General features: G+C 41.6%; 1 protein-coding gene across 3 annotated transcripts in view; it reads right to left on the reverse strand.

Annotated features, from left to right (window-relative positions):
- LRIG1 (leucine rich repeats and immunoglobulin like domains 1) overlaps positions 1-25,276 on the reverse strand; it is a 470,674-nt gene that overhangs the window by 212,628 nt on the left and 232,770 nt on the right. For 2 of the 3 annotated variants that reach the window (XM_072941642.1, XM_072941641.1), the window contains exon 6: positions 22,042-22,263. The exons of the other annotated variant lie outside the window; for it this stretch is intronic. In XM_072941642.1, the coding sequence (XP_072797743.1) occupies positions 22,042-22,058 (17 nt within the window). In that variant the 5' untranslated portion in view covers positions 22,059-22,263. The remainder of the gene's footprint in view (positions 1-22,041; positions 22,264-25,276) is intronic. 3 annotated transcript variants of the gene reach the window in all.

Here is a 25,276-nt window from a genome sequence, read left to right on the forward strand (position 1 = left end):
AAAGAACTGAGAAGGATTTGTAACCCAATCATTAGAATTACTCACTTTCTCAACACTAACAGCTAGATTTTGAATCACTCCTTTGTTTGGAGTCTTGGATTTTTTTTACCCTGGGGGAATGCACCACAGTAAGGTTCAGAGGGGTGAGAGGTGGGCCTTTCTTTTGTAAAAGGGGAAAAAGGGAGTGAGAGACGGGACCTGGGGCCCCTGGTACAAGCCCAGGTGCATTCTTCACTTTGTGTCTGGTGGTCCTGCACGAGGTGTCCCCAGGAGTTTGCAGTTTGAGTGAGGCTCTGGAAGGGGAACCAGCATGTCACGCACATGTTCTCAGACACAGCAGTTTCAGAGGCATCTAGAGAGTAGCTGACAACCTGGAAATTATTCCTTTAAAACCATTCATGCAAAGTCGTCCTTAAAAATCTTTGTGGCGAGTATCAGAGAAATTCCAGATTCAGGCAAGAATCATCAGTGGAGGCTAGAACTGGTGGGGGAAGGTCTGATGAGGAAAAGGACAGTCACAGAGTCTCAAAGCATCCCCCTAAAAAACATCAATTATCACTAAATACAAAAGACTTATAAAATCAGAGTGGAGAAACTGGCAAACACTGTACATGGACAAATAGGGGTCCCTACAGGTAGGATGCACTGAGAAAAACACAGCATCATTTCTCTGATATTTCCACCTGAAAAGCATACCCTGAATCTCATCTTGGGGGAGCATTTAGACAAACTCAAACTGAGGGATGTTCTACAAAGTAATTGGCCTGTACTCTTAAAAAATGTCCAGACACAAAAGGTAAGGGGATACTGAGGAACTGTCCCAAGTGGGAGGAAGTCAGAGATTTGAAAGCTAAATGCAGCACGTGATCATGACTGGATCTGGATCTGTAAAGGACATTATTGGGATAATGGCTGAAATGCAAAAGAGGTCTGTGGATTAAAGCATTATTCTTTCATGGCTGTACTATGACTACATGGGAGAGTGCCCAAAAAGTTGACTATTTTTATGGCTCTGGAAAACAAACGTGAGGAATCTGAGTGAGGAGCATGCAGGAACTTGAACTGTTACTGAAGTTTTTTCTGAAAGTTTGAAATTATTTTAAAATAAATCATTAAAATATCTTATTCTTCTGGGGGACTGCAATTCCCCCAGTTTAAGGATCACTATTTTTATTTTTTTCAAGAAGCCCTGTGGACAAAGATGAAGCCTTTAGGAGACCTAAGCTGGTGTGGACACACACAAAAGGATTTATTAAAAGTGAGAAGGTACTACGGTGTGGTAGGAATAAAATATGCAGAGATACGAGATTTTTTTTAACATCTTTTTTTAAAAAAAATGAAGCATATGTGATTTCTAGAGTTTCAGGTGTACAGCAAAGTGATTCAGTTATACATATATATATTCTTTTTCATGTTCTTTTCCATTATAGGTTATTACAAGATACTGAATATGGTTCCCTGTGCCATACAGTAGATCCCTTTTGTTTACTTATTTTATATTTAGTAATGTGTATCTGTTAATTCCCAATTCCTATTTTGTCCCTCCCCAACCCATGAGTGATTCTTCAAGAAGAAGGAGTGGAGAAGTTCCTTTGCACCTGAGTAAGGAGATTTTTATGTTTATGCGAAGAGAGGGTGGGTAAAGAAAAGGTGAGAAACTCTGCTACAGACATTAGCAGGACATCCCCAAATCTGAGACAAAAGACATATCACAGCATCTGGGGGAGGCTATAGCTCAAGTGATAAGAGTGCAGGATTAGCATATGCAAGGTCCTGGGTTCAATCCCCAGTACCTCCTCCAAAAATAAAATAAATAAGCAAACCTAATCACCTCCCCCAACAAAGGACAGGTCATGGCATCCGATGTGCTCATCTCTGGTATTTTTCATTGATTAAAATGATGATAAATAAATAAATAAAACTACTCTTCTTCAGTGTAGTCAAGGGAATAACCTCTGTCCTGGTCAGGACTGGATTCTTCCAGTGCGTGTCTAATCATAATATGGTCTGATCTCATCTGGGCTCTTGCACACTGGGATGTGCATTTCTTGATTCTTGGTCCTTTCTGTGAAGCCCTTGTCTCTAACACTCTGTCAGTCAATTTCTGCCCCTAGCTGTGCTTCCTCTTCACTGACTTTTCAGACAATGGCCGTCGTGCCATGTTGCAGTTCTGTTTCCAAATACAGATCCCTGTTTCTGTCTAGATTCGCAGCCTAAGTATTTCCTCCATAGCAATTACTTGGAATGGTTACTGATAAATAAGAGAAGACAAGTTGGCTTTATCTCACCAACCAATTGGAAATAGGCCTCTTGGAGTCCTCTACTAGGAAGGATTTTGAAGTTTTTTCTGGGTTCAGTGGGAGAGCGAGACATGATTGATTGATGGTGCTTCTATGGCCGCTGGAAGAAAGATAATGATATGCTTGGTGTGTGGGGTGAGCCACCTCTGTGCAGGCCCCCAGGGATCCCCTCTCCTGGTATTCTTCCCCTTGAAAGTAGGCAGGACCTGGTGACTTGCTTGGAACCAACAGAATACAGCAAAGCAGCAAAGGTGATGGAATGTCACGTCAATGATTAGGTGACTGAAGACTGTGCTTCCATCTTGCTAGAAGATGCTCTCTTATTGGCTTTGATGAAGCAAGCTAGCTGCTTTGTTGGAAAGAACTGTAGCAAGAAACTGAGGGTGGCCTGTAGACAATAGCCAGCAGAGAACTGAGGATCTTAGCCCAGTAGCCCTTGAGGAATGGAATCCTGCCTTCAGAAGAGACCCCAGTGTTGGCCGACACCTTGATTACATACAGGTGTGCCAGGCACCCTGAAGTAGAGGATCCAGCTAAGCATGCTGGATTCCCAACCCACAGAAACCGTGGGATAATAAATGTGTGTTCTCTTAAGCTGGTAAGTTTTGGGGTTACTTGTTTTGCAGCCATGGATAACTAATATATCATCTATCTGTCAGTTTTAATTTAATCACTTAAGTACATTATTCACAGAAAAATAGTAGGGGCAGCACCACACACTTAGCAAGCAGCAAGAGACGGTAGCTGAAATTAAGGGAGGAAGTACAAAAATTACCACGATCCATCACAAGAACTCAAGACACAGAGATCAGAGGCCATTGAGCAAAGAGGCAAACAGTTCTGGAGAATTCAGCCAACTTTGAATTCAACTGTTTTGCTACTCAGCTCAATGAAGTTCACAATGGTCTTGATTTCTATGATCCTAGCACTTTGGTGTGATTCCCTGCTTTTCTCTCTTCTCCACCAGAACAGAGGTTTTATAGGGACAGGCAGTGTCCCATTCACTGTTCTATTGCCTGCACCTGGCATAGTGCCTGGCACAGATGAGACTTTGATAACTATTTATTAAATATATAAATGTTTATGTTTCACTGAATGTTGATAAATCGCAAAATACTGCCACACATTTTAGAAAAGTAAGCACCAGAAATGGTTATAATCAAGATTTTTTTTTTTCAGCCCATAAAGGGAGCCAGTCTTAGTATCTGGCCAACTCACTCATTTAAGGCATCTAATTCCCTGATAATGTCAGTTAAATGGGACTTTATTGTAATAAGTACCATTAATTATTCATGGCTAACATAGTGTTCAAGGTCAAGTGAAATCTGATGGAAAATCTATTCACTGTGGAAAAATCACTTGCTGGTTGTTATCACACAACTTCCATTGCTGATACACAGAGCTTATCTCCTTTCAGTATGTTCAACAGGGACCAGAGCTACTAACTTCATTTTATGGAAAAAAAGGCAATTTCGTTTATCTGACTGTGTGCCCTTCTGCTGTTAGGACTTTCCTTGTTCTTGTAAAGGATATTATTTTTGTTTTTGAACTACTATTAAGAGAGAGAAGGAAATCAGTTATGGTAGGACAGACGAAGAATAAATGAAAAATAGATTATTTGTGAAAAAGAGACATAAAAAGCAACCAAGCTTCTGAGATACAGCCCTGAACTGCCAATATAAGGTAACTAATACCAAATCCAGAATCTGCACTAAGGGGATGAGTTTAGCATGAGCTTGGCTGGCAAAACTGGCAAATGGTAGTGATGTCTTTATTCACTGAGAACCAGAAGTGGCATTTAGGCTTCTCCTATTGCTCTGTGTTGAGAAGGATTCTGAGGCCCAGTGGAGGAGCACTATCACTGATTAGTGACAGTACAGAGTCTAGAGCAGACCTATTAATCAGTGTATTTACAAGTCTTAGATTTCTCTAATGCAGTGCAGTTAGTCAATTTAAGGGTAAATTGTGACTCAATGAAATCCAATTACAGTGTCTTGTTTTTATTGCAGTAGTATGATCAGACATGTTTCCAAATTCAAAAACTTTGCTCTTCTACGTTAGACTTGGTTTAAACTTACTTTCAACAGGTTATTTTAGCTTAGGGAAGGATTTCAGGCTCTGAAATGTTATCAGGTTTCCCATGAGTGAAAAACAAAGCCGACAAAAGAATGAATCATTTTTCAAAGGTGACAGAATCCACTGGGTCTGGCTTACATGTTTGCATTTCACCATAAAGCAGTACTATATGTCCACTGGTGAGCTGCTTTAATCTTAGGATAAATAAAACCTGTTGGAGCAGAAACTGGGAGCAGAGTGGTCAAAGGGTAAACAGCATTGTGAATACTATGTTTTCATATCGCACACAATTTCCTTGGGACATCCAGCCCTTCACGGACCTAAATTAGTGCATCAAGCTTTTAGAAGACAAAATGAGCTGAAAATGCTTCACAACATTCATCAAACTTGTAATATGTAGACTGCATAAAGATTGCATATTTTTAGACAATCTTTGCCTGTAAAACCCCTTCCCCTCACTCCACTGTGAAACATGAGGTGATCTGACAGCTTGAGAGCAGGACCACAGGTTCCCTCCATTTGGCAACTCTATGCACTACCTGGACTTTCCTTCAGTTTCCACTAAATGCATCAGCTGGGTGCAGCCTTCTACTCCTTCCTCTCAAATGTAAGGTGTGCAGTAAATACCTCCTCCAAGGACCTGCCTGCTCTTTACCACTATGTACTAGTCACCCAGCTTGCTGAACTTCATTCATTCTTTCACATACAAATTTAATAGAACAGACAAATCTAATCATACAGAATCTCCTCAAACACAGAAAATGAGAGACTATTCCATAACTCATTTTTATGAGGCTAGTAAAACCTGGACACTAAAACTAAACATAAACTGTATGAGAGAAGAAAATAATAGCCCAAATGCACTGAGGATCATAAACAGAAAGTTATAAGCAAAATTAAAGGAAATAAAAATCTATCATTGTATAAAGAGAACACATCATAACCCAGAAAGGCTCATTTCAGTACAGCAAGGTTGGTTTAACTTTGGGAAATCTATTAATTCACTGCATTAACAAAATAAAGGAAGTAAATTAACTCTATTAGATGAGGAGAAAAATTACATAAAATTCAACAAATACTGCTGGTAAAAATTCAAGGTAAAATTAAGAAGAGAAAGAAACTTTCTCAATTGAAAAAAAATACCGGTATCTACAAAAAGCCTTTAACCAAACAGCAGACTCAATGTTGAAATGCTAAACACCCTTCTTTTGAAATCAGAATCAAGAAAAGAATTTTAATTGTTTTATTCCACATTGTTTTGGAGGTTCAAGCTTATGCAGCAAAAAAAGGAAAGTAAATAAATGTATAATATTAGAAAGGAAGAAACCAAACTCCCATTATCTTCAGGTGATACACGTGTCTATATGGAAAACAAACCCATATAGTCCACAAATAACTAGGTAAGAGAATTCAGCAAGTTTGTGGAATATATATTATCTAGACACAGTTGGTGACATTTCTCTGCACTAGCAATAAACAGAAAATTTAAATAAGATTCTGTTACAATAGCAAGGTTATCTATTTTATAAAGAAACATAATGAAATAGGTGTAAGATCTGATAGAGAAAATTATAAATCGAAAGCATTTGACTGAATGATCCGGATAAAAGCACTGAATGATCCAAATAAAAGCAGAATTAATCCTCATTTATGGACAGAAAGATGAAACAGTTTAAAGATGTCAATTCTTCTCAAATTAATGTGCAGATATAAAGTAGCTAGGGGGATATAGCTCAAAGCGGCAGAGCACATGCTTAGCATGCATGAGGTTCTGGGTTCACTCCCCATTACCTCCTCTAAAAAGTAAATACATAAATAAACCTAATTACTTCCTCCCACCAAAAAAAAAAAAAAATCTTTAAAAAAGTAAAGTAATTGTAAGGAAAATCTCAAAATGGGTTTTTGTTTCTGTTTTGGGAGTTTTTTTGGTAGAACTTGACAGGCTATTTAGAAATTTACATAGAAAAGGAAGAATTTACAACTCACTCCTTAAGAAGAAAGTTAACAAAGGCAGCTTGCCATAACATATATAAAGCCATCTTAAATAAGGCAGTGTAGTAGACGCCCAGAGATTGGCTCATAGAACAGAGAGAAAAAGTCCACTTGGGATCAGCAGGGGAAAATCGGACAACTCAGTAACTGATGTTAGGATACCTAGTTATCCACATGGGAAAAAAAAAAAAGTTGAATCCTTACTTCACAACTTTCACCAAAGTCAATTTCAGATGCATCAAGGGCTTCACTGTGAAACGCAAAACTTCAAAACGTTTAGGAAGAAATACAAAAGTATATCTCCATGACCTTGGAGGTTAGGAGTGATTTCTTAAGCAAGAAACAAAAAGCACAGACTATAAAGGAAAACATTGATCCACCTGACTCAAAATTAAGAATTTTGCTCACTGAATGACTCTCACAAGAAGATGAAAAGATAAGCCTCAAACTGGGAGGCGATATTTGAAATAACTAGAACCGAGAAAGGATTAATAAACAAAATATATAAAGAAACACAGAGAGAACTTACTGTGATGAGTTAATCCCAGAAGCCCCTCTGAGACGCAGCGGCGGGAAAGCGGAGATCCCAGGATGAGAAGGAAGAGAAGGACTAGCATCCCAGTGAGAGGAAAGACAAGTTCAAAGGCTGTGAGGCGGAGAAAGGAGACCAGCATGGCTGGAAAACAGAGAAGGAGAGAGAGGAAGGAGATGAACTCAGAAAGGAGGCGAAGGTCAGAACCAGCAGGATGGTACAAGGAGACGCCAAAAAGGGTTTAACTGAGCACACCTGGCGGCTACGGGCAGCGTGCGTGCGCAGCTGAGATTACTTATGACCACGGGGCACCTGGAGTCTCGTAGAGGAGCTTTCACAGAATCTCATGGAGGAGCCACGCAGCCTTGGTGAAGGGCACTCACTTTGGAGCCCCATCATGTGGCTTCCTATCCCATCTGTGCTCCTTCTAACCTCTTTGACCTTGCGTGAATTACTGAGGTTTCTGTGCCTCAGTCTCCCAGTCGGTGAAAACGGATAATAACAGTGCCCACGAGGTGTTCTTAATCTTTTGTATGTCTTGACCTCCTAGGCAGTCTGGTAGAGCCTGTGGAACATAAATTTTTGTGGGGGAGGGGAGGTTATTTATTTATTTGTTTATTTAAATGGAGGCACTGGGAATTGAACCCAGGACCTTATGCATGCTAAGCACATACTCTACCACTGAGCTATAGCCTCCCACCTTGGAAAAAATATTTTTAAATGGATAAAATAAATTACATAGGATTCCCAAGGAAACCAAATATATGAAAATACAGTTTTCAAAATATTATATTTAAACAGATACAGATAAATCCTGCTCCTGGGCATATATCCAGAAGGAACCCTACTTCAAAAAGACATCTGCATCCCAATGTTCATAGCAGCACCATTTACAATAGCCAAGACATGGAACAGCCTAAATGTCCATCAACAGATGACTGGATAGAGAAGATGTGGTATATTTATACAATGGAATATTATTCACCCATAAAAACCAACATAACACCATTTGCAGCAACATGAATGTCCCTAGAGAATGTCATTCTAAGTGACATCAGAAAAAGAAAGAAAAATACCATATGAGATTGCTCATATGTGGAAATTAAAAAGAAAATAAAAAAAAAAGAACGTAACTACAAAACAGAAACAGACTCACAGACATAGAATACAAATTTGTGGTTGCCAAGGGGGAGGGGGGTGGGAAGGGATAGACTGGGAGTTCAAAATCTGTAGATATTGACAAGCATATGTAGAATAGATAAACAAGATTATACTGTATAGCACAGGGAAATATATACAAGACCTTGTGGTAGCTCACAGTGAAAAAAAATGTGACAATGAATATATGTATATTCATGTATAACTGAAAAATTGTGCTCTACACTGGAAATTGACACAACATTGTAAAATGACTATAACTCAATAAAAAAAGTTTAAGAAATATGAGAAGGACAGAAAAAAATCATCAGCATAAACACTGATAAATCTGATTTTAGGAAATGTACATAAATATTTTGTATTAAAAAACAGATATAGATACACTGTTTTACTTATCAAATTGCAAGAGCTATTAAGGGTATAAGAGCTACTATAACTTGGAAGTTGTGGTAAGTGAAAATAGTGTTTCAAGACATCTAGAACTGAAATGTGATACAGAAAACACAATTTCTGCAGGTAATAAAGTCACAAGTACTGCCAATTCTACTGTCTGGTTTGTTGCCTATATTCATAATTCACTTAGAGGCTACTGAAGATAAAAAAAAAAGTCTACTCTCCTCATCCGAGTTAATGTACAAAATATATAAAGTCTGTTCAGGCTGCTAGAACAGGATACCATACACTGAATGGCTTATGAGCAACAGGAATTGGTTTCTCACAGTTCTGGAGGCTGGGAAGTCCAAGATCAAGGCATCACGGATTTGGTGTCTGGTGAGGACCAGCTTCCTGGTTCACAGACAGTCTCCTTCTCAATACCCTCACGTGGAGGAAGGGGTGAAGGGTCGCTCTGGGTCTCCTTTATGAGGATACTAATTCCATCCATGAAGGCACCACCATCATGACCTAATTGTCTCCTAAAGGCCTCACCTCCTAACACCATCAGGTTTCCACATGTGAATTCTAAGGGACACAAACATTCTGTCTATAGCATCACTGTTCTTGAAAAAGCACTACTTTTTAATCATGTTTACTAAAACTTTTAAAGAGATTAAAAAAAAAAACCAAACATATCCTGTGGTAGAAAAACATTTGCTTGACATAAGCAATTCCTTTAGTTCAGTTTCTTTTTTCCTCTGTTAAATTCAAGTATCATTTAACTGAATGCATTCATTTAAAAAATAGAATATAATAGTTATTTCATGTTTTTGTAGAATTCTATCAGATGCTCAGACTGTCTCCCCATCCATCCCTACGAGATAAAATGGATTACTGTCCCAATTATTCACTTCCCTATAAAGAGTTATATATCCACACCTTTGCCTTGGCCCTCAGGGTGAGTAAAGGGTACATCTCTGATTCCTGACTGTGGATTTAGCCACATGCCTTGCTTTGCCCAATGGGATACAAGTGAAGGCTTGAAATGTGTCTGCTTGGTTTGGCTTGGCTCTTTTGTACTTCTGCCAGTACCATGAAAGAAACATACCTTTGAAGCCACTGTCCCTCCAGTCTAGGCACCAAAATGAAATATAAGAAGCAACACCAGCAGACAGACCTGCAGGCTTGGAAGAACTTCCCCAGCTAACGCATAGAAGCGTGAATGAGAAATAAATCCTCATTTTTGAATACCACTGACATTCTGTGGTTATGTTATGCAGCAACAGGTAATGGGTACAGTGCCCATCCAGCCATCCATTCAGCCATTCTTCTATCAGTATATGCACCTCGTAAGGTGTCTGGACTGAGGTCTATCAAATGTTAACAGTGGCTGTCAGGGAAGCACTTCTAACGATGCTGGGCACAAAGAAACTTTGGTTCTTCTTGTTGCTGTGGCTGTTGCCATTCTATTGAGAGCAGGCAGGGGCAGGAGTGAAGGGTTTCTGTTACACCAAGGCAGATAGCTTCCCCACACACCAGCCCTGTGACCTGGGCCTCTCGCCCTGCCCCCTCGGTGCCGCTCCTGGAAATCTTGAGACAGAGCTAAGGAAGGGGGGAGGGAAGAGGAGGAAACAGTTCCAGGACAGGTTCTGCCAGTTCCCGCTTGAGCCTAACGATGATCATTATTCATAAACTATAACTGCTCATTCTCTGGATTTTATTGCTCGTTAAGAGCTGAGTGTAACATCCTTAATTAGAGTCAGGACTTGGACGCCTGGGAGAGACATGGAGAACATCTGAAATCCTGAACCTAAAATAAAACTCTTCAAACAGATTATTTTTGAAAGAATAAAGCTGTATATGCTCATTGGAGAAAAATCTTTTTTAAAAAAAATTTGAGCCTGGGAGTTTGTTCTGAAACCAATGGTTCCATAATTCAGTTTTCCTGCTTTCCGGCAAAACGCAGCCTTAGTGGGTTCGACCACATACTTGTACTCATCCCCTCAACATTTAAACATACTTTCAGACCTGCTAGGGTCCTATCTCACTTCTTCCCCAAGCACCTGCAGGGTAGGTACGATCACCTCTCACTAGAGTTAGCCAGGAGGTCTCTCTGCCGCAGGCCTTCTCAGAGCCGCCATGTGCTAATGCACACTGGGGACCCCAGAAAGGGAAGACAAGGCAGCATAACTTGTGGGACCCACTTTTTAATCTGTAGCATTTCTCATAGGGCTAGTGGGGGACTGCCGCCTTAGACAATCTAAAAAAACAGAACTGTTTTTCTTAGGGAGTGCTGGCAGTCACCCTACTCAGAAGGAAACCAAACAAAAGGAAAGCTGGGAAAGTCGGGTGTGTGACAGGGCTGAACCCACAGTGGGGACACAGCTGCCTTAGGGAGACACCCCTGGGGCTTTTTAAAAGATTCTTTTATTTGCCTTTTTCATCTTGTGGTTCTTATAAAGACACAAATATTCCCGGGTAGCTGGTGCTTGCTTCTTCTGGTTTCAAAGCCGTCGGCTAGGTAGGCCCTGCGTTATCTCAAACAGCTCAGAACAGCTTTCTCTCATCTGAGGTCTGTCTCCCCTGCAGCTGTACTGAGCGGCCAGATATTAGCTCTTTCTTCTTCCTCCCCACCTCTCTTCCACCCCACTGCGCCCCCTCCCACAGAGATGGTGTTTGCCGAGACTGTATGCCCAAACCAGGTGGTCTCAAGGAAGAGCTGGCCGGCTGGCTTTGTGGGACGGGGCACGGGGGTGTCACCACCCTGAGTCCTGCTGAGCTGTGGCATCCAGGCTGTCAGCCACCTCAGGCTCTACCTCTGCCCAGCATGAAATGAAGCAGCCGCAGAATATTTCCCAGGTGGGGAGCTGGCCTGGTGGATTACACAGGGGATTCAAAGAATGAGTTTTCGGTTTCCCCTGGAGGAGGAGTGTAAACTTGCTTCTCACTTGCTGCGAGGAAGAAGTCACTATGTTTGCTGAGGCGTCTCTCCATCCATGTGACCAACCTGAACTGACCACCTGAGAGCCCTGGGTCTCCATGGGCGAGGAGGTTGCCTCCAGGGGACATCTGGCCACATCTGAAGATATTTATGGCTGTCACACGGGCGGTGGGTAGGTGGGTAATGCTACTGGCATGTGGCACGTCAAGGCCAGGGATGCTGCTAAACATCCTATGATGCACAGGGCAGCCCCCAACAAAGACTCATCCAGCCTCAAGTCATCAGGATTGTCAATACCGTGGAGGCTGAGAATTCCTGTTCCAGAGCACAGTGGTTAAGTCACATGGGCACTGGAGTCAGAAACACCAGGGTTCCAATCCTGCTCTCATCACCCACTGCCCCTGTGACTGAGGCAGACCATATATCACTTGCTTCTTTCATTTGTAAAATGAAACTACTGACACCTATCTCATAAAGTGTTCAGACTAGTACAAGGAGCAACAGTGAGAAGATTTTGCCATCGTTGCTCTGTTATAGGTGCTGAACTGGCCCCACAAAAGACAGGAAGTTGACAGGTGTGGATGGAACCTCACGCACCAGGCACTGTGGCAGGTATGGCCGATGTTGGGGGAGAGTTTGTAGAAGAGGCAGAGGAGAAAGATGCTGCCCTACGTCTTGTTGACTCTAGAACTGTGTGGTTCAGCAGAACTTTCTACTTGATGGAAAACTTCCCTATCTGCGCTGTCAGCTGGGATAGCTCTTGGCCACACGTGGGTACTGAGCACATGAAATGTGGCTACTGTAATCAAGGAACTGAATTTGAAATTGTATTAAGTTTAATTACCTAACATTAAGATGCTGTACCTGGCTGGTGGCTCTCGCACTGGACAAAGCAGGTTTAGAAGAGGAGATGAGACTGATGTAGACCAAATACTGACAATCGATGACACCATGTGGGAGGGCACAGCGGGGGCACAGCAACGGAGGGGAGGGAGGGACCCCTTTGGAGCAGATGCTTTCATGGAAGAGACTCCTGGAAAGGTGGGCCTGAAGGGTGGATAGGATTTTTAACCGTAGGGATTAAGGCCAGTGAGGGGGGGACAAATTCCGGGCAGAGGAGGCATGAGGGCAAAGATGTAAGCATGGGGAGAAAAGCTCAGTCTGTCTGTACAGATGAAAGTCAGGTCCTAGGAGCAGAATACAACACGAAGGTGACATTTAACTGTACAGTGCCCAAAATAGGCAACATCCAAGCTAATTATTTGATAGAACATCTTCTTTTAAATCCAGGACACCTAAACATAAAACAAAGAGGAGTGACTTGGAAAATTTTAAAATACATGTTTTATGGGGCAAATTTTTACCGAATCCACCATAAACTGGGTGTCAAACCCATAGCTGTGTGACTTCAAGTCCAGTGTTTTCCAGTCCACCCCACAAGAGCACCAGGGCACAGAAATTGTAGAAATAATATGAGATCCTGGAAGAACGCCAACAAATTTTGACAATTTGACAATTTGCCTCAGGCTGCTCTGGTTTTCCGGAACCCAGTTAAGGATGGATGACACGGATGGGCAGGGGATAACTGGTACTAGGAAACTCTGTCTCAATCCAATTTCTCACAGATACCCAGACATTGCCGAAAACTTTTCCTAGAAATTAGTATCGGGACGCTACCAAGCAGGACTGGCAGCGAGGGCTGGACCAAGGGCAGCAAGCGCTTTGAGGATTTCACCACCAAGGGAGGGGAAAAGAATCTTTGCAGGTGCAACCAGAGGTTTGCTGCTGGAGAGGGGAAAACTGATCTCCTAAGATAAGGAGCGTTTGTAAAAGATGCCAGGCTGCAATGTTCACTAAAGGTAAATGTAAGGCAGAAATTTCTCAGGACAAGAGGAAATCACCTGTGCAAACCAAAACTAACAAAGTTTGGTTTTGTCAGCTGTGGTTACTGGCTTGGACCAAGGATTCTTATATAACTGGAAAACAACTACGGCTCCCCAAAGCAGGGAGATTTTTAAAGTTGCATATCTTAAAATATTTGACTTCAGTCAACAACCAAAATTTTTGATAAATAAATTGGAAACAAAAATTTCATATTCTGCGGACTGCCTATTAATCTTGGAAGAAAAAAAAAACCATGAGATGTCTCAAAATGAGTATTTGAATGTTTAAAAAGAGATAGAGATAAACCTGGAAAACATCTTTGAAACCTGAGCATATTTCTCCTAAAAGCAATCCCACAGAAGAGCTAAAATCATATTAGAAAAACAGAAACTCTATGCTTTTATCAATCTGCGGAGAGCTTAATTCATGATTTTAGTCATCTGGTATTAATACAATAATTTCACAATTTAAAGGGAAATTTCCAATAACTTACAGGTCTCCATGCATTTAGGAATTAGTTTGTAGCGTTTTTCTCCTTCTGGAACCTACGATAAGAACTCTAAGTAACAAGATTACCATTTTTTTACCTCCCTAGTTTACAAAGCCCTAGTCCCTTGCTGTGGTCAGACACTGGATGAAGTCAGATGTGTTTTCAAACTACTTTGCCTCTTAATTTTTAAAGCCTTGTTTATTTTAAATACAATTGAATCCATATGTCTCTGATTCATTTACACTTAACTCATCAAAATGCTGTTTCATAAAAAGCTCTTTGATGTTCAAAATTGCCTTTGGAGCTATTTTTAATAAGTTTTTTTTTTTTTAAGCTTCCCTACTTGGAAATAGAAAGTTTCCTTTCATTATTATTTAACAACTTAGGGTCCAAAAGGTTGGGTTCAGTTTGTTATTTAAATGAAATAATGTATGTAAAATGCTTCATAAACTCTAAAGCAATTGACGCCTGCTAGTGATGAGCTGCTGTTGTTATTATGACCATGCATAAGACAGATTTGAGGTTTCTCTTTCCTGCAGTTGGCTGGACTAGATCATCTTGTGGCTCCCTTCTATGTATAACATTTTCTTATTCTATGACTCTCTCATTCTCAGTAACACATACAATAAACACATCAAATGACTGGTAAAGGAAGGATGGAGTCTGTCAGACAGCAAGCCACTCACACAGACTGGACGTCTTTTAGTTGAGACCTCGCTTAGACCTACTGTGTGTAATGCGCTGATCTTCACTGAGGTTCAGGATCTGGTTGGATGTCATTGACTTAAGGGTCAGGGTCTTCTGGTGTATTATTTGCACGCATTGATAGACTATGTCAGGAAAATAATTCACTGAGAAGGAAGTTTTGTGAGTAGGCACCTGGAGGCAGGCAGGGGACAGCCAACACAAGGCAGGGTCCTTTCCCCCACCCTGCGGAGGCATTCCAAGCCTTGCGGAGACTTACATGGAAAAGTTGTGGTTGTTTTCAAGAGGGGGCTCTGGGAACGTGATCATACCTTGTATTGCTCAGGGTCACATGGCAAAATGTGAGACAGAATGTGCCTCCACTTCAGGGTGGAATCCAGCTCTGCCCTGGCTCATGGGAGTCCTCACACGATGATGAAACTGTCTGGATCACTGCGACGGTAGCGGCTCGGATTCTATTGTCTAGTATGGGATGGCGGAGACGTTTTGGCAACACATAGCTGTCGCCTGGAGCAGAGGCATCCAGTTATAGTTGGCTTAACAGCAGCACTATTTACAATAGCCAAGACGTGGAAGCAACCTAAATGTCCATCGACAGATGACTGGATAAAGAAGTTGAGGTGTATGTACACAATGGAATACAACAGGCATAAAAAAGGCAATAAAATCATGCAATTTGCAGGAGCATGGATCAACCTGGAGATTGTCATACTAAGTGAAGTAAGCCGGAATGAGAAAGAAAAATATCATATGATACCACTTATATGTGGACTCTAAAAAAAATGACACAAATGAACTTACTTACAAAACAGAAACAGACTCACAGACACAGAAAACAAACTCATGGTTACTAGAGAGGAAAGAGGGGGTGGGGGGATAAATTGGGAGCTCAGGATTTGCAGATACCAACTACTGTATATAAAACAGATGAACAAGAAGGTCCTACTATATAGCACAGGGAACTATATTCAATATTTTGTAATAGCCTATAATGAAGAAGAATATGAAAAGGAATATATATGTATATAACTGAATCACTATGCTGTACACCAGAAATTAACACAACGCTGTAAAACGACTATACTTCGATAAAAAAGAAAGAAAGAAAAAAGTAAAGTTGGCTTAAGCACATGTGAGCCTCCCCTGGGGTCCCTAGAAACACTCTGGGGTATGTGTGTGGCTGTCCCAGGGGTCTCTGGGACCTTACTCCTAAAGTCTAAGGAGGCCTGGGGCCATTCAGATTTCATGTGAAAATGGCAAAAACTGCCATTTTGCTTCTCCTGTCTTGACAATCGTGCAAAAGGTCCTGACCACACTAACAAAAGTGAACAGGAAACCTTTGTCTGCTGGAAGTTGACCCTCAGCCCGTGTGCGGGGCATAGACCCAGCTCCCCCCTGCTATCTCCACGCCTCAGCCCGGTTGCACACCAGGCTGCCTTCAGGAATTTGGAACCAAACATGAAACTCTTTACCACACAATGGAGGGACCAAGACTCTGCCCTTTCGCACATCAGTCTTTCCCGGTGAATGGCTCCCTAGCCTCGTGATTCTTGCCGTATGGAACAATTGGCCCCTTCAGTTAACTTGCCAGCCGTAATCAGTTATTTCTCCTCGCCATAAATTTTAACCATTCTTTTTTGAGGGGGAAGAAATTAAAGTAACAAAGGGAGGTGGCTATAAAGAACAGCACTGTCAGAACAGCAAATGTTTGAGTAATTTGTTGGGTCCTTGGTTTAGGGTTGACTGATTTCAGCACTAATTTTGGTTTGGAGCATTTCTTGGGACCAAGAGGCCTTCTTTTAATCTGCAGTTTCAGTGAAGATTGTGACTACATGGGTGGAAGTCTGGGAAGAGAGGTTTTATTATAATTCAACAACTTCACTGATTTTTGGGGGGGTGGGGGGGGTGGGAGGGGGAACTCTGATATCCGCCAGCCTATCTCCTCTGTCACAGAACAAACCAGATTTCTGACAGCACCCACTGAACTTGGCCCATTATGGACGTCACCCAAGAAACCACCTGGTCCAGCTAAATTGGAATAACTGCTCTGAGCATCTAATTCCACCAGGTCTCATTTGAAAAAGAAGGAAAAATTCCCCAAAAGACTAATGCTTTTGGGTCTGGCAGCCGTTTTTCATTGTCCTCAAAGCACCTGGTGTCACCTGCTTGCTTTCAATTCTTCTGAGAGCCGGTGGATTTGAAATGAAAAAAGAAAACAGGGTCCCCTAAGTCCACAGGGCAAGGCAATCTACTTTTATAAAGAAAACACTAAACGTTTTCAAACATGTGGCCCACTAAGCTCCCCCTGTCAGGGTCAGATTTATGTATTTGCTCTGGAACCAAGATTTTTGTACACCAGGCACAATACTTTGGAGTATTTACAGTGTCAGCTATTTTCCTAAAGCAAACAGCTGCATCGCCGGGCTGGGTAAACCCCCCAGTCCCCAGACACAGGAGTCAGAGCCTTCTCGGGGAGCAGGTGTGCCTTAACCAGAAGGAAACCATCCTTGGGCCCAACTCCCTGAGCGTCTGAACATTTTCCCCTCCCAGAGATGCAATCTGATGACTTCTAAAGACTTTGAAAAGGCAATTCTTTTCTTATTTCCCTCTTGATAAGAAAAACTAAAAAAGGGTCCAGTTATTACAATCTAAAGGGAAGGGATGGGTGGCTTCCAGAGGAAGCCGTAGATAAAGTGTGAGCTATTACAAAGGCACTTTATCGTCGTCTTCTTCTTTAAAAAAAAAAAAAAAAATTCCCCTCCCTCTTTTCTGGCGGGGAGGGTGGAGGCCTCAGTCTGGAGCAGGAATTTGAAAGGGAAACAAAAGGCAAATCATGAGGCTGCTTTCCCGCCTGGACTCCCAAAGGCTCTCTTTGCTTGTGAGAAACTCCTAGCTGGTCTCCATCAGTAGGGGTGCAACACTGTTCACGTTCCCATCTGTTTACAAATCTTTGCTTGAGTGATGGGATCCAACGTAACATGGTATCATGGGAGAATCACAGTTCAATCCTCAGGGGAGCCGAGTCCCTGTTCTGGCTTTGCTAGTAACTACCTGTGTTAATCACGTACAAGTGGCATTTATCCTCTGGGCCACAGTTTCTCTGCAGGAACAAGGCAGGGGGGAGGGAGGGGATGGAGGGGAGAGAGGGGAAGATTTTGAATTGCCTTCCAGGTTCATGATTCTACAAACTGTTAACAGTTTAAAAGTGAATATTCGAATAAAATGTGATGAGAGGGCTGAAGCGCTTGGCATGTGGTCTAATCTGGATGAGGAAAAGGCAGAAAGGAGCGAGTCCTATGCACGTGGGTTAATGATGCCCATTAAGAATATGTCAGGATAGCTGGGGACCATGGAGAGGTAGGGGAACATCACGGGCAGTGGAGTCAGGCTGCCTGGGTTTGAATTCTGGCTCTATCACTATGTAGCCTGAGACAAGATATTTACTATTTCCAAATCTCAGTGTCCTCATCTGGAAAATGGGTTAATTTTACTGCCTACCGTATGCAACTGTTGTTGAGGATTAAGTAAGACTGCCCATCCAGCACAGAGCACCTGAGACACAGAAGTTCTCTGTATCAAGGGTTCCCACCGCGTGGTCTGGAGACCACTGAAGAATCTTGCAGGGGGGTCTGTGAGATCAAAACTGTTTTCATGATAATATTAAGATACTATTTGCCCTTTTATTCATATTCTCTCATGAGTATACCGCGGAGTTTTCCAGAGGCTACACGACATGTGATACTATCACAGATTGAAGGAAGAAGTTAGGAGAACCCAGCTGTTTTCCTTTAAGCTAGTGATTTCAAAAAATTGCAAAAAATTGCAAAAATGCCACTATTCTAATTTTTTGGGAAAGTATAGTTTTAAAAAAACAAAAACATGCAGTTTTTATTAACATGGAATGAGCTTATTATTGCTACTTTAAACACATTAATAATTATTTAACACAATCTTAGTTTGAATTTCTCACAGCAAATATTGGTGGCTCTAACTCACACAAACAAAAGCTATTTGGAGTTGCTATTTATTTTTAAGGGTATGGTTTTAAAAATAAATAAAAAATATATTCCTGCCTTAGTTTGCTATTGCTACACAACTGCTGTAACAAAACACCACAAACTTAGTGGATTAAAAATAATGCAAATGAATTATCTTCCTGTGCTAGAGGTCAGAAGTCTGAAATAGGGAAGAATCTACTTCATTGTCCTTTGCAGCTTCAGAGACTGCCTACACCTCTTGGTTTTTGTGTCTTCCTTCCTCCATCCTCACAGCCAGCCATGCAGCCTCTTCAAATCTTTCCCTGCTTTTTGTGCTCACTTTGACTTTTGTCTCTCTGATCTCCTGTCTCCCTCGTATAAGGACACTTGTGGTTACACTGGGCTCACCTGGATCATCCAGAACAATCTTCCCACCTCAAGATCCTTAACTCAATCACACCTGCAAAGTCCCTTCTGCCATATCAGACAACATATTTATGGCTTCTGGGGATTAGGACATGGACATCTTGGGGGTCATTATTCAGACTAGCACAATTCCATTTTGAGTTATTTACAAATTGGATCCTGAACATAGAAACAAAAAAAGCCATTACAATTTATGATTATAGTATATATCAAATTGTATACAGATATATCTTTTAAACTCATTTTCTCAACAGTCTTAAAGCTCTCTATAAGAAAGTCTTTGCTCAATCTTTCAATCAGCAGCTTAAGAGCCCCCTCCTGGTGATGTCCTCTTGCCCTCTCTCAGGAGGGTTTCCTTTTCTCAGCATCTGCACAAAGCCTGGCCCAGAGTAAGAATTCCATAATCGTCAGCTGACATTATTTCAATTGCTTTTCCATGTCTCTCCCCCTGCCTCTAAGCCACCATTCCCTAAAGCACGTTTCATAAAACACTTGTCCCATGAGATGACACCCCATAAAAACAGTTCTATGGTCAAAACACTTCAGGAAACACTACATATTTTATCCTCCCTTGTGGAGCTTCACGGCGTACATTAGCATATTAAAGGCTCTGAGAAAGCCTGCAGTGTTCAAGGGTGAAGGTCCTGTTAATTTAATACAGTGTTTTTCAAATTTATTTGCCCAAGGAATCCCTTTTTCCTATAAAACTGATTCCATTTTAAGAAACACTACTTTAAGCTCCTTGGGGGTAAGGACCAAATTGTGTCCTTCTTTGTATCTTCTGGGGCTGGCCTGTCCCTGGGAGGGGCTTGATAACTATATATATGTATGTATGTATGTATGTGTGTGTGTGTGTGTGTGTGTATAGATATAAATATAGATATAGATAGATGAATAGATTTTTTTTGTAGGGGGAGGTAATTAGGTTTATTTAGTTAGTTTTTTCTTTTTTTTTTTTTAATGGAGGTACTGGGTGGGGATTGAATCCAGGACTTCATGCATGCTAGGCATGCACTCTACCACTGAGCTGTACCCTCCCCCAGATAACTATATGTTACATGACGGGTGTTGAGAAAAGGAAAACAAAGTTGCTAAGATAAGATCTCTTCCCTTAAGTTGCTAAAAATGAGTAAGATATACAAATAATCATTTATATTGTAGTATGTAAATGAAAAAGTGATCTAACCCAGGATTGTTAATAAGAAGGAGAAAATCAAATCCAAATGCTGGAAACTAACCCAAGAGTTAAACAAAAGCGAAGCAAGTAGTTGAAGCAGCCCTTTGCACTTGGTGGACTGCCCTCTCTAAAAAAGGAAATAAGAAAACTCGATCTGTGTAGCACAGAGTGGAATAGAAAGAAATAGCTGTCTTCAGATAAAGAATGAAAATTATTATAGAAAACATTAAGGCAGGATTAAAACCCCAAGTCAGGTCTCTATTGGGCCCTGAGTGATGGCTGAGAACCCAGTGCTCACATCCAATTGTGCCTGTGAACTGTAGGCAGTCAGTTTGAGGCAGGGAACCTGCAGCTTGCTGCCAAAGGCTGGACAGGAATTTTTCAATCTCAACCACCGTCATTTATCAGAAATGAAGGTTCTCTTGACATGGGAGGCAGTGGTGGCCCTGCTCTGAGATGGTGGCAAAGGCCAGGGCAAGCACGGGTGGAACCAGCCATTCTGACAGCTGCTCCGCGGCTTGCTGGGTTTGCTGGTGGTTGACTCTGAGAGCTAATTCAACCAAAGTCACAAAGGGGCAGAAGGCAGTCTTTAGTCCTACATGCTCTACGAAAGTCATGATGTGGGGGAGAAACAAAGCTAGCTCAAGCAAGAAGAGAAAGAAGTTGATAAGGCTCAGTGGGAGAGACAAAGGATTTGGGGGCCACCAGGAAGATTTGGGTTTGAAGTGCTGGCTCCATCAACCCTATGTTCAAATTACTTAACATCTATAAGCTTGTGTCTTCAGTTGATAAATTTGAATATACCTTCTGTGTAGGGTTGATGAAAGTCCTAGAAATAAGGTTTATAAAGTGCACATAGTAGGCACTCAATAAATAATAGAATGACATAAGTGTTTAATAGTTAACATACAGTAGTATGTACCTTATCAATGTAACAATAACATATAGTAAAATATAATAAGTAATAAATGTTAAGTTTACTATAAATAAATTATCAATAAACAATGGCAGGATAACATCTATGAGTTACTACTCTTTGTTCCTCCATCCCTCTCGAAGTGTTTCTTTTTATCCCAGAACCGCATTTCCCATTTGGGAAGTTATCTGTTCTGGGTTCACTGCCTCAGGGAATAAGTGAACTGACAGAAAAGCAGATTTAAAAAATTGCACTCCTAAAGGCAGACAACAAAGAAATAGAAAGGAAGACTCACGACATAGACTTGTGCTGACCAGTATGGCAGCTAACAGCCTTAAGTGGCTACTCAGTGCCTGAAATGTGGCCAGGCTGTGTGCTGTATGTACACGCTACACACTGGTCTTTAAAGACTTAGTACAAAAAAGGGATGTAAAATACTTCGCCATTAAGTTTTAGAATTGATTACATGTCAAAATGATATTTTATTGGGTTAAGTAAAATATACTCTTAGTATTAATTTCACTTGTTTCCTTCGAAAAAAAGTAGCTACTAGAAAATTACATGCATGGCTTCACATTGTATCTCAATTGAACAGCACTGGCCAAGACAATGAAGGAAGAGAAAAGACGCATGGTATAGACAACAAATTCAGGAGAAAACGTATTCCAGTAGAGCAAGGTTTTTGCCCCTGAAATTAGGAAAGAATTTCAGGAGAGGTGAGAAGTGTCAAAGGTGTGCCATGAACGCTAAGATGCACGTTCATTCCTTTGACCTGTATGACCTCCAACTCTAGCTTGAGCCCTGGAAAGGGGATGACACTTTCCCCAGATAGGGTTTTGGGACCACGAGGCAAGGTTCCCCCAACTTTGCTAGGCAGAGTTCCGATGCAGAAGCAAGATTCCAGAAAAGGTCGTCTCAGCAAACGGGGTCTTAGCAGCCTCATCAGGTTCACCACACTCCAGGAGGAGGGCCCCTGGTACCCAGAGTGGCACAGAACCAGGACAGCATCTGCCAGATCAGAAGATGCTTTACGAGCAGAAGCAGGGGCTGGCGCAGCAGTGACCTGAACAGTTAGCAAGCTGGTTCTCTTACCTGGCTGCTGCTCCCATCTAGCTGCTGAAAGCTCACACTTGGATCCTTCTCAGGAGGACTTCCCTTCACTGATGAACCACTCTTCCCAAAGAAGCCTGGACAGTTAGGGAGGAGACACCCACAGCATCTGCTATGTGGACAGGAGGCAACGCTGGAGCAGATGAACCTCCTCTGATGGCCTTGACACTGTGTAACTCTCATCCTTAGAATTTAGCAGCAACCCTGGGGAAGGAGGGAAGATCCTAAATTGGTGGAGATTAAGCTTCTTCCACCCTTGTGGAAAGAAGACTCAAAATGGTAACCAAGGCAATATATAGAAAAATAAAATGATATTCCTTGTATATCTGAGTCATTGATGGAGATTCTGTCTTTGTTATAATGATTACTAGGGCACAGAAGGCTAATATAAATGTGGGACAAGTGAGGTGCATGTGAAAAATGTACATCTGATGACAGATATATATGATTTTCTTATAAAATGAAAAAAGAGAATTACAAGGTATTGCTGCCTTATGAGCTGTTGGTACTGCTGGTGAGAAATATTTACATATTCCAGGGGTTACATGATGCAATGTCCAGGTGGATATTAAATGTTCTGTAACGAATCTGGAATGATGGCACTGACACCATAAATATCTCGTTAACAGAGCACCACAACCTATAAAAAGAATGCTCTTACTGACTTTATTCATGTGGTCACCATATTGTCTCAGGAATTTTACAAACATTTACATTTGTTTAATTCAAGGGGAAAACAATCTGTCCTGGAGGAAGTTGCCAAGAGCTCACGGGGCTTTCAGTTCTTCATGTGTGTCATTTAATGAGCCCAAGTAACAGATTTTTCTGATTGTGTTTTGTTCCCCCAATTAATTAAATCAATTCCAGTTGACACTTTTGTCCCATCCTAATTTACAAAACATCAAGTAAGAACTTAAAAACTCCATATTCAAAATAAAAAAAGTGTCAAACTCCCAAGGTTGCTTAAAAAAAAAATCACCATTTTGCCGAATATTTGCCAGCATCAAGTGTGCTAATGAGCTCTTCTCCCCATCCCCACCAAACTCTCTGGATCACTTAACCATTTTCTGCAAAATTTATCAGATCCCTTTGGGTCATTCACTCATTTAGTACAAGAAATGTTTCCTGAATACCTATCACATGTCAGATGCTGTACCGGGCACCAAGGGTCCAATGGGGGAACAAAAAGGTCCTGCCTCTGCCTTCGTGAAGCTAACAACTAGCAAACTGTCATCAACTGGGCTAATGGAACACTGGATCTACATTAAGAACCTGGTTTCCTTCTGGTGACTTTTGTTCGAGCTAATATTTGTAGTCATAGAGACATTGAGTAATGTCTGCTATCCATCAGGGCAAGGTACTCAGGGTTTTAAAACATGCTCATGATTTTATAGCCCAATTATCCCCCTTTTACAGATGAGGAAAAATGACTCCAAGTCCACACAGCTGACCAAGATTGGTCCAAACTTCTCTGTTTGGTAGCTTTCCTCCCTGAAATGATTAAGTGAATGGTATCTATGTGTTGTCTTATTCCTCTGGTTTATAACTCCTCTCTTATTGGTAACCTTCCCTCTTGCCTTCATGTCCCCTTGATCCTGATGTTACAATGGATGAGACAAACCAATGTCTGCTGAGGAATCATGATGGTACCTAATACAGTTGGGTCTGTCGCTGAAAATCTTTCAAACCAAAAGTCTGCATCTCTAACAAAAGACTTTTCAGATGCTGCAGCAAAAGCTGATAGTATTCTCATAGGTGAACTTGCCTCTTCTTCCTTAATTATGGAATACCTCTTCCTTAGCTGAGACAACGACTGCCCAAAAGAAAGATTACATCTGCCTCATATGGTGTAGCTATAGTGATCATGACACGGAGCTTTGACCAACGGTATTCAAAGAGAGTGCTCTGTGCCACTTCCAGGAAGTGTCCTTAATGGAAGGTGGTTTGAACTGTTATGTCCTTCCTTATTGCCTGGAATACAGACATGAAGGCTGGGGCTCAGGTAATCAGGTAGGATCATGAGGCGGAAGTAGTGCGTTGATGGTGATGGATCAGAAAGCCAGAAGCAGCCCGTGTCTGATGACCAGGGAGCATCCCAGCAGCCCTGGGCGGCTTACCTTTAGACTTTGTTTATTTAAGAGAGAATTCAGCTTCCACCTAGGTTCCTGTTACCTTGGGTTTTATGTCACATTAATCTAGTCCTAATGAAGCAGGCACTGGGATAGGCTGGTGGGAAAATGAAAATATGGGCCAATGATTTCCCTGGTATCCTTGAATCTGGTGATTACTGATTCTCCCCACTTGTAGTATTTGTTCAAATACCGTTTTTAAGCCAGAATGAAACTTGACAAGAAAAGTTTATTAATGATCAGAATGCATTTTGACAGTCATAGTTCAGGAAAAAACTCCTGCTCCTGGAAGATGCTGGGGGAGCCACCCTTTCCCCTGCCTGGCCTTGGCACGGCTTTCCCCCGGGAAGCAAGCCTACGTTTGTGACAGCAGCCATCGCCTCTATTACCCCAACCTCCGGAGTGATTTACTCAGGCCCGATGAGTTATCAACTACCCTAACTGCCTCATACTCAAGATGACTTTGTGAAAAGAAGCCTAGAGGACAGAAAACAAAGAACAAATGCAGTCGAACCTGCAATTTGGAAATACTGGCACAGAACAAATTGAAGGGGGTGGAGGATGTCATCTAGAAAGAAGGAGAAAACTTAGGAAGGTGTAGAAATAATGCAGGAGACAAGTGACAGGAGCTGAGGCAAAGTCATTGCCAGTGAGAATGTAAAGGAAACAACAGTTTCATTTTAATTGTTATGGGTATGAGAGTTTGTGGTGATTATTCAAGGAGGGGAAAATGTGGCTGATCACTAATGACGTCCCACATCAAGTGGGCGGAAGAAGGAAAGTGGGCAAAGTAAATGGACAAGGAGTACCACAAGGCAAGCAGGAAAACCAGGAGAGTGGGCATCACAGAACAGGGTGTGTTTTTAAAGAGGGGGTGGTAAACAGAGTGAAAATACTAACGAAGTCAAGAAGGATAAGGAGGAAAGTACGTCTTTTGGATTTGGCAACATGGTGGTCATTGGAAGCTCTATCCTGAGCAGATCTGGTAGACTGATGGGTTTGGAAGCCAGACTGCAGCCAACAGAGGAACTCGGCCTCTTTTTCATTCTAGAGCAATGGAAAGTGTGGGGTGAAAGGTTGTTTCTATG

This window comes from Vicugna pacos, chromosome 17, assembly GCF_048564905.1.
Source record: "Vicugna pacos chromosome 17, VicPac4, whole genome shotgun sequence".
Lineage (NCBI taxonomy): Eukaryota > Metazoa > Chordata > Mammalia > Artiodactyla > Camelidae > Vicugna > Vicugna pacos.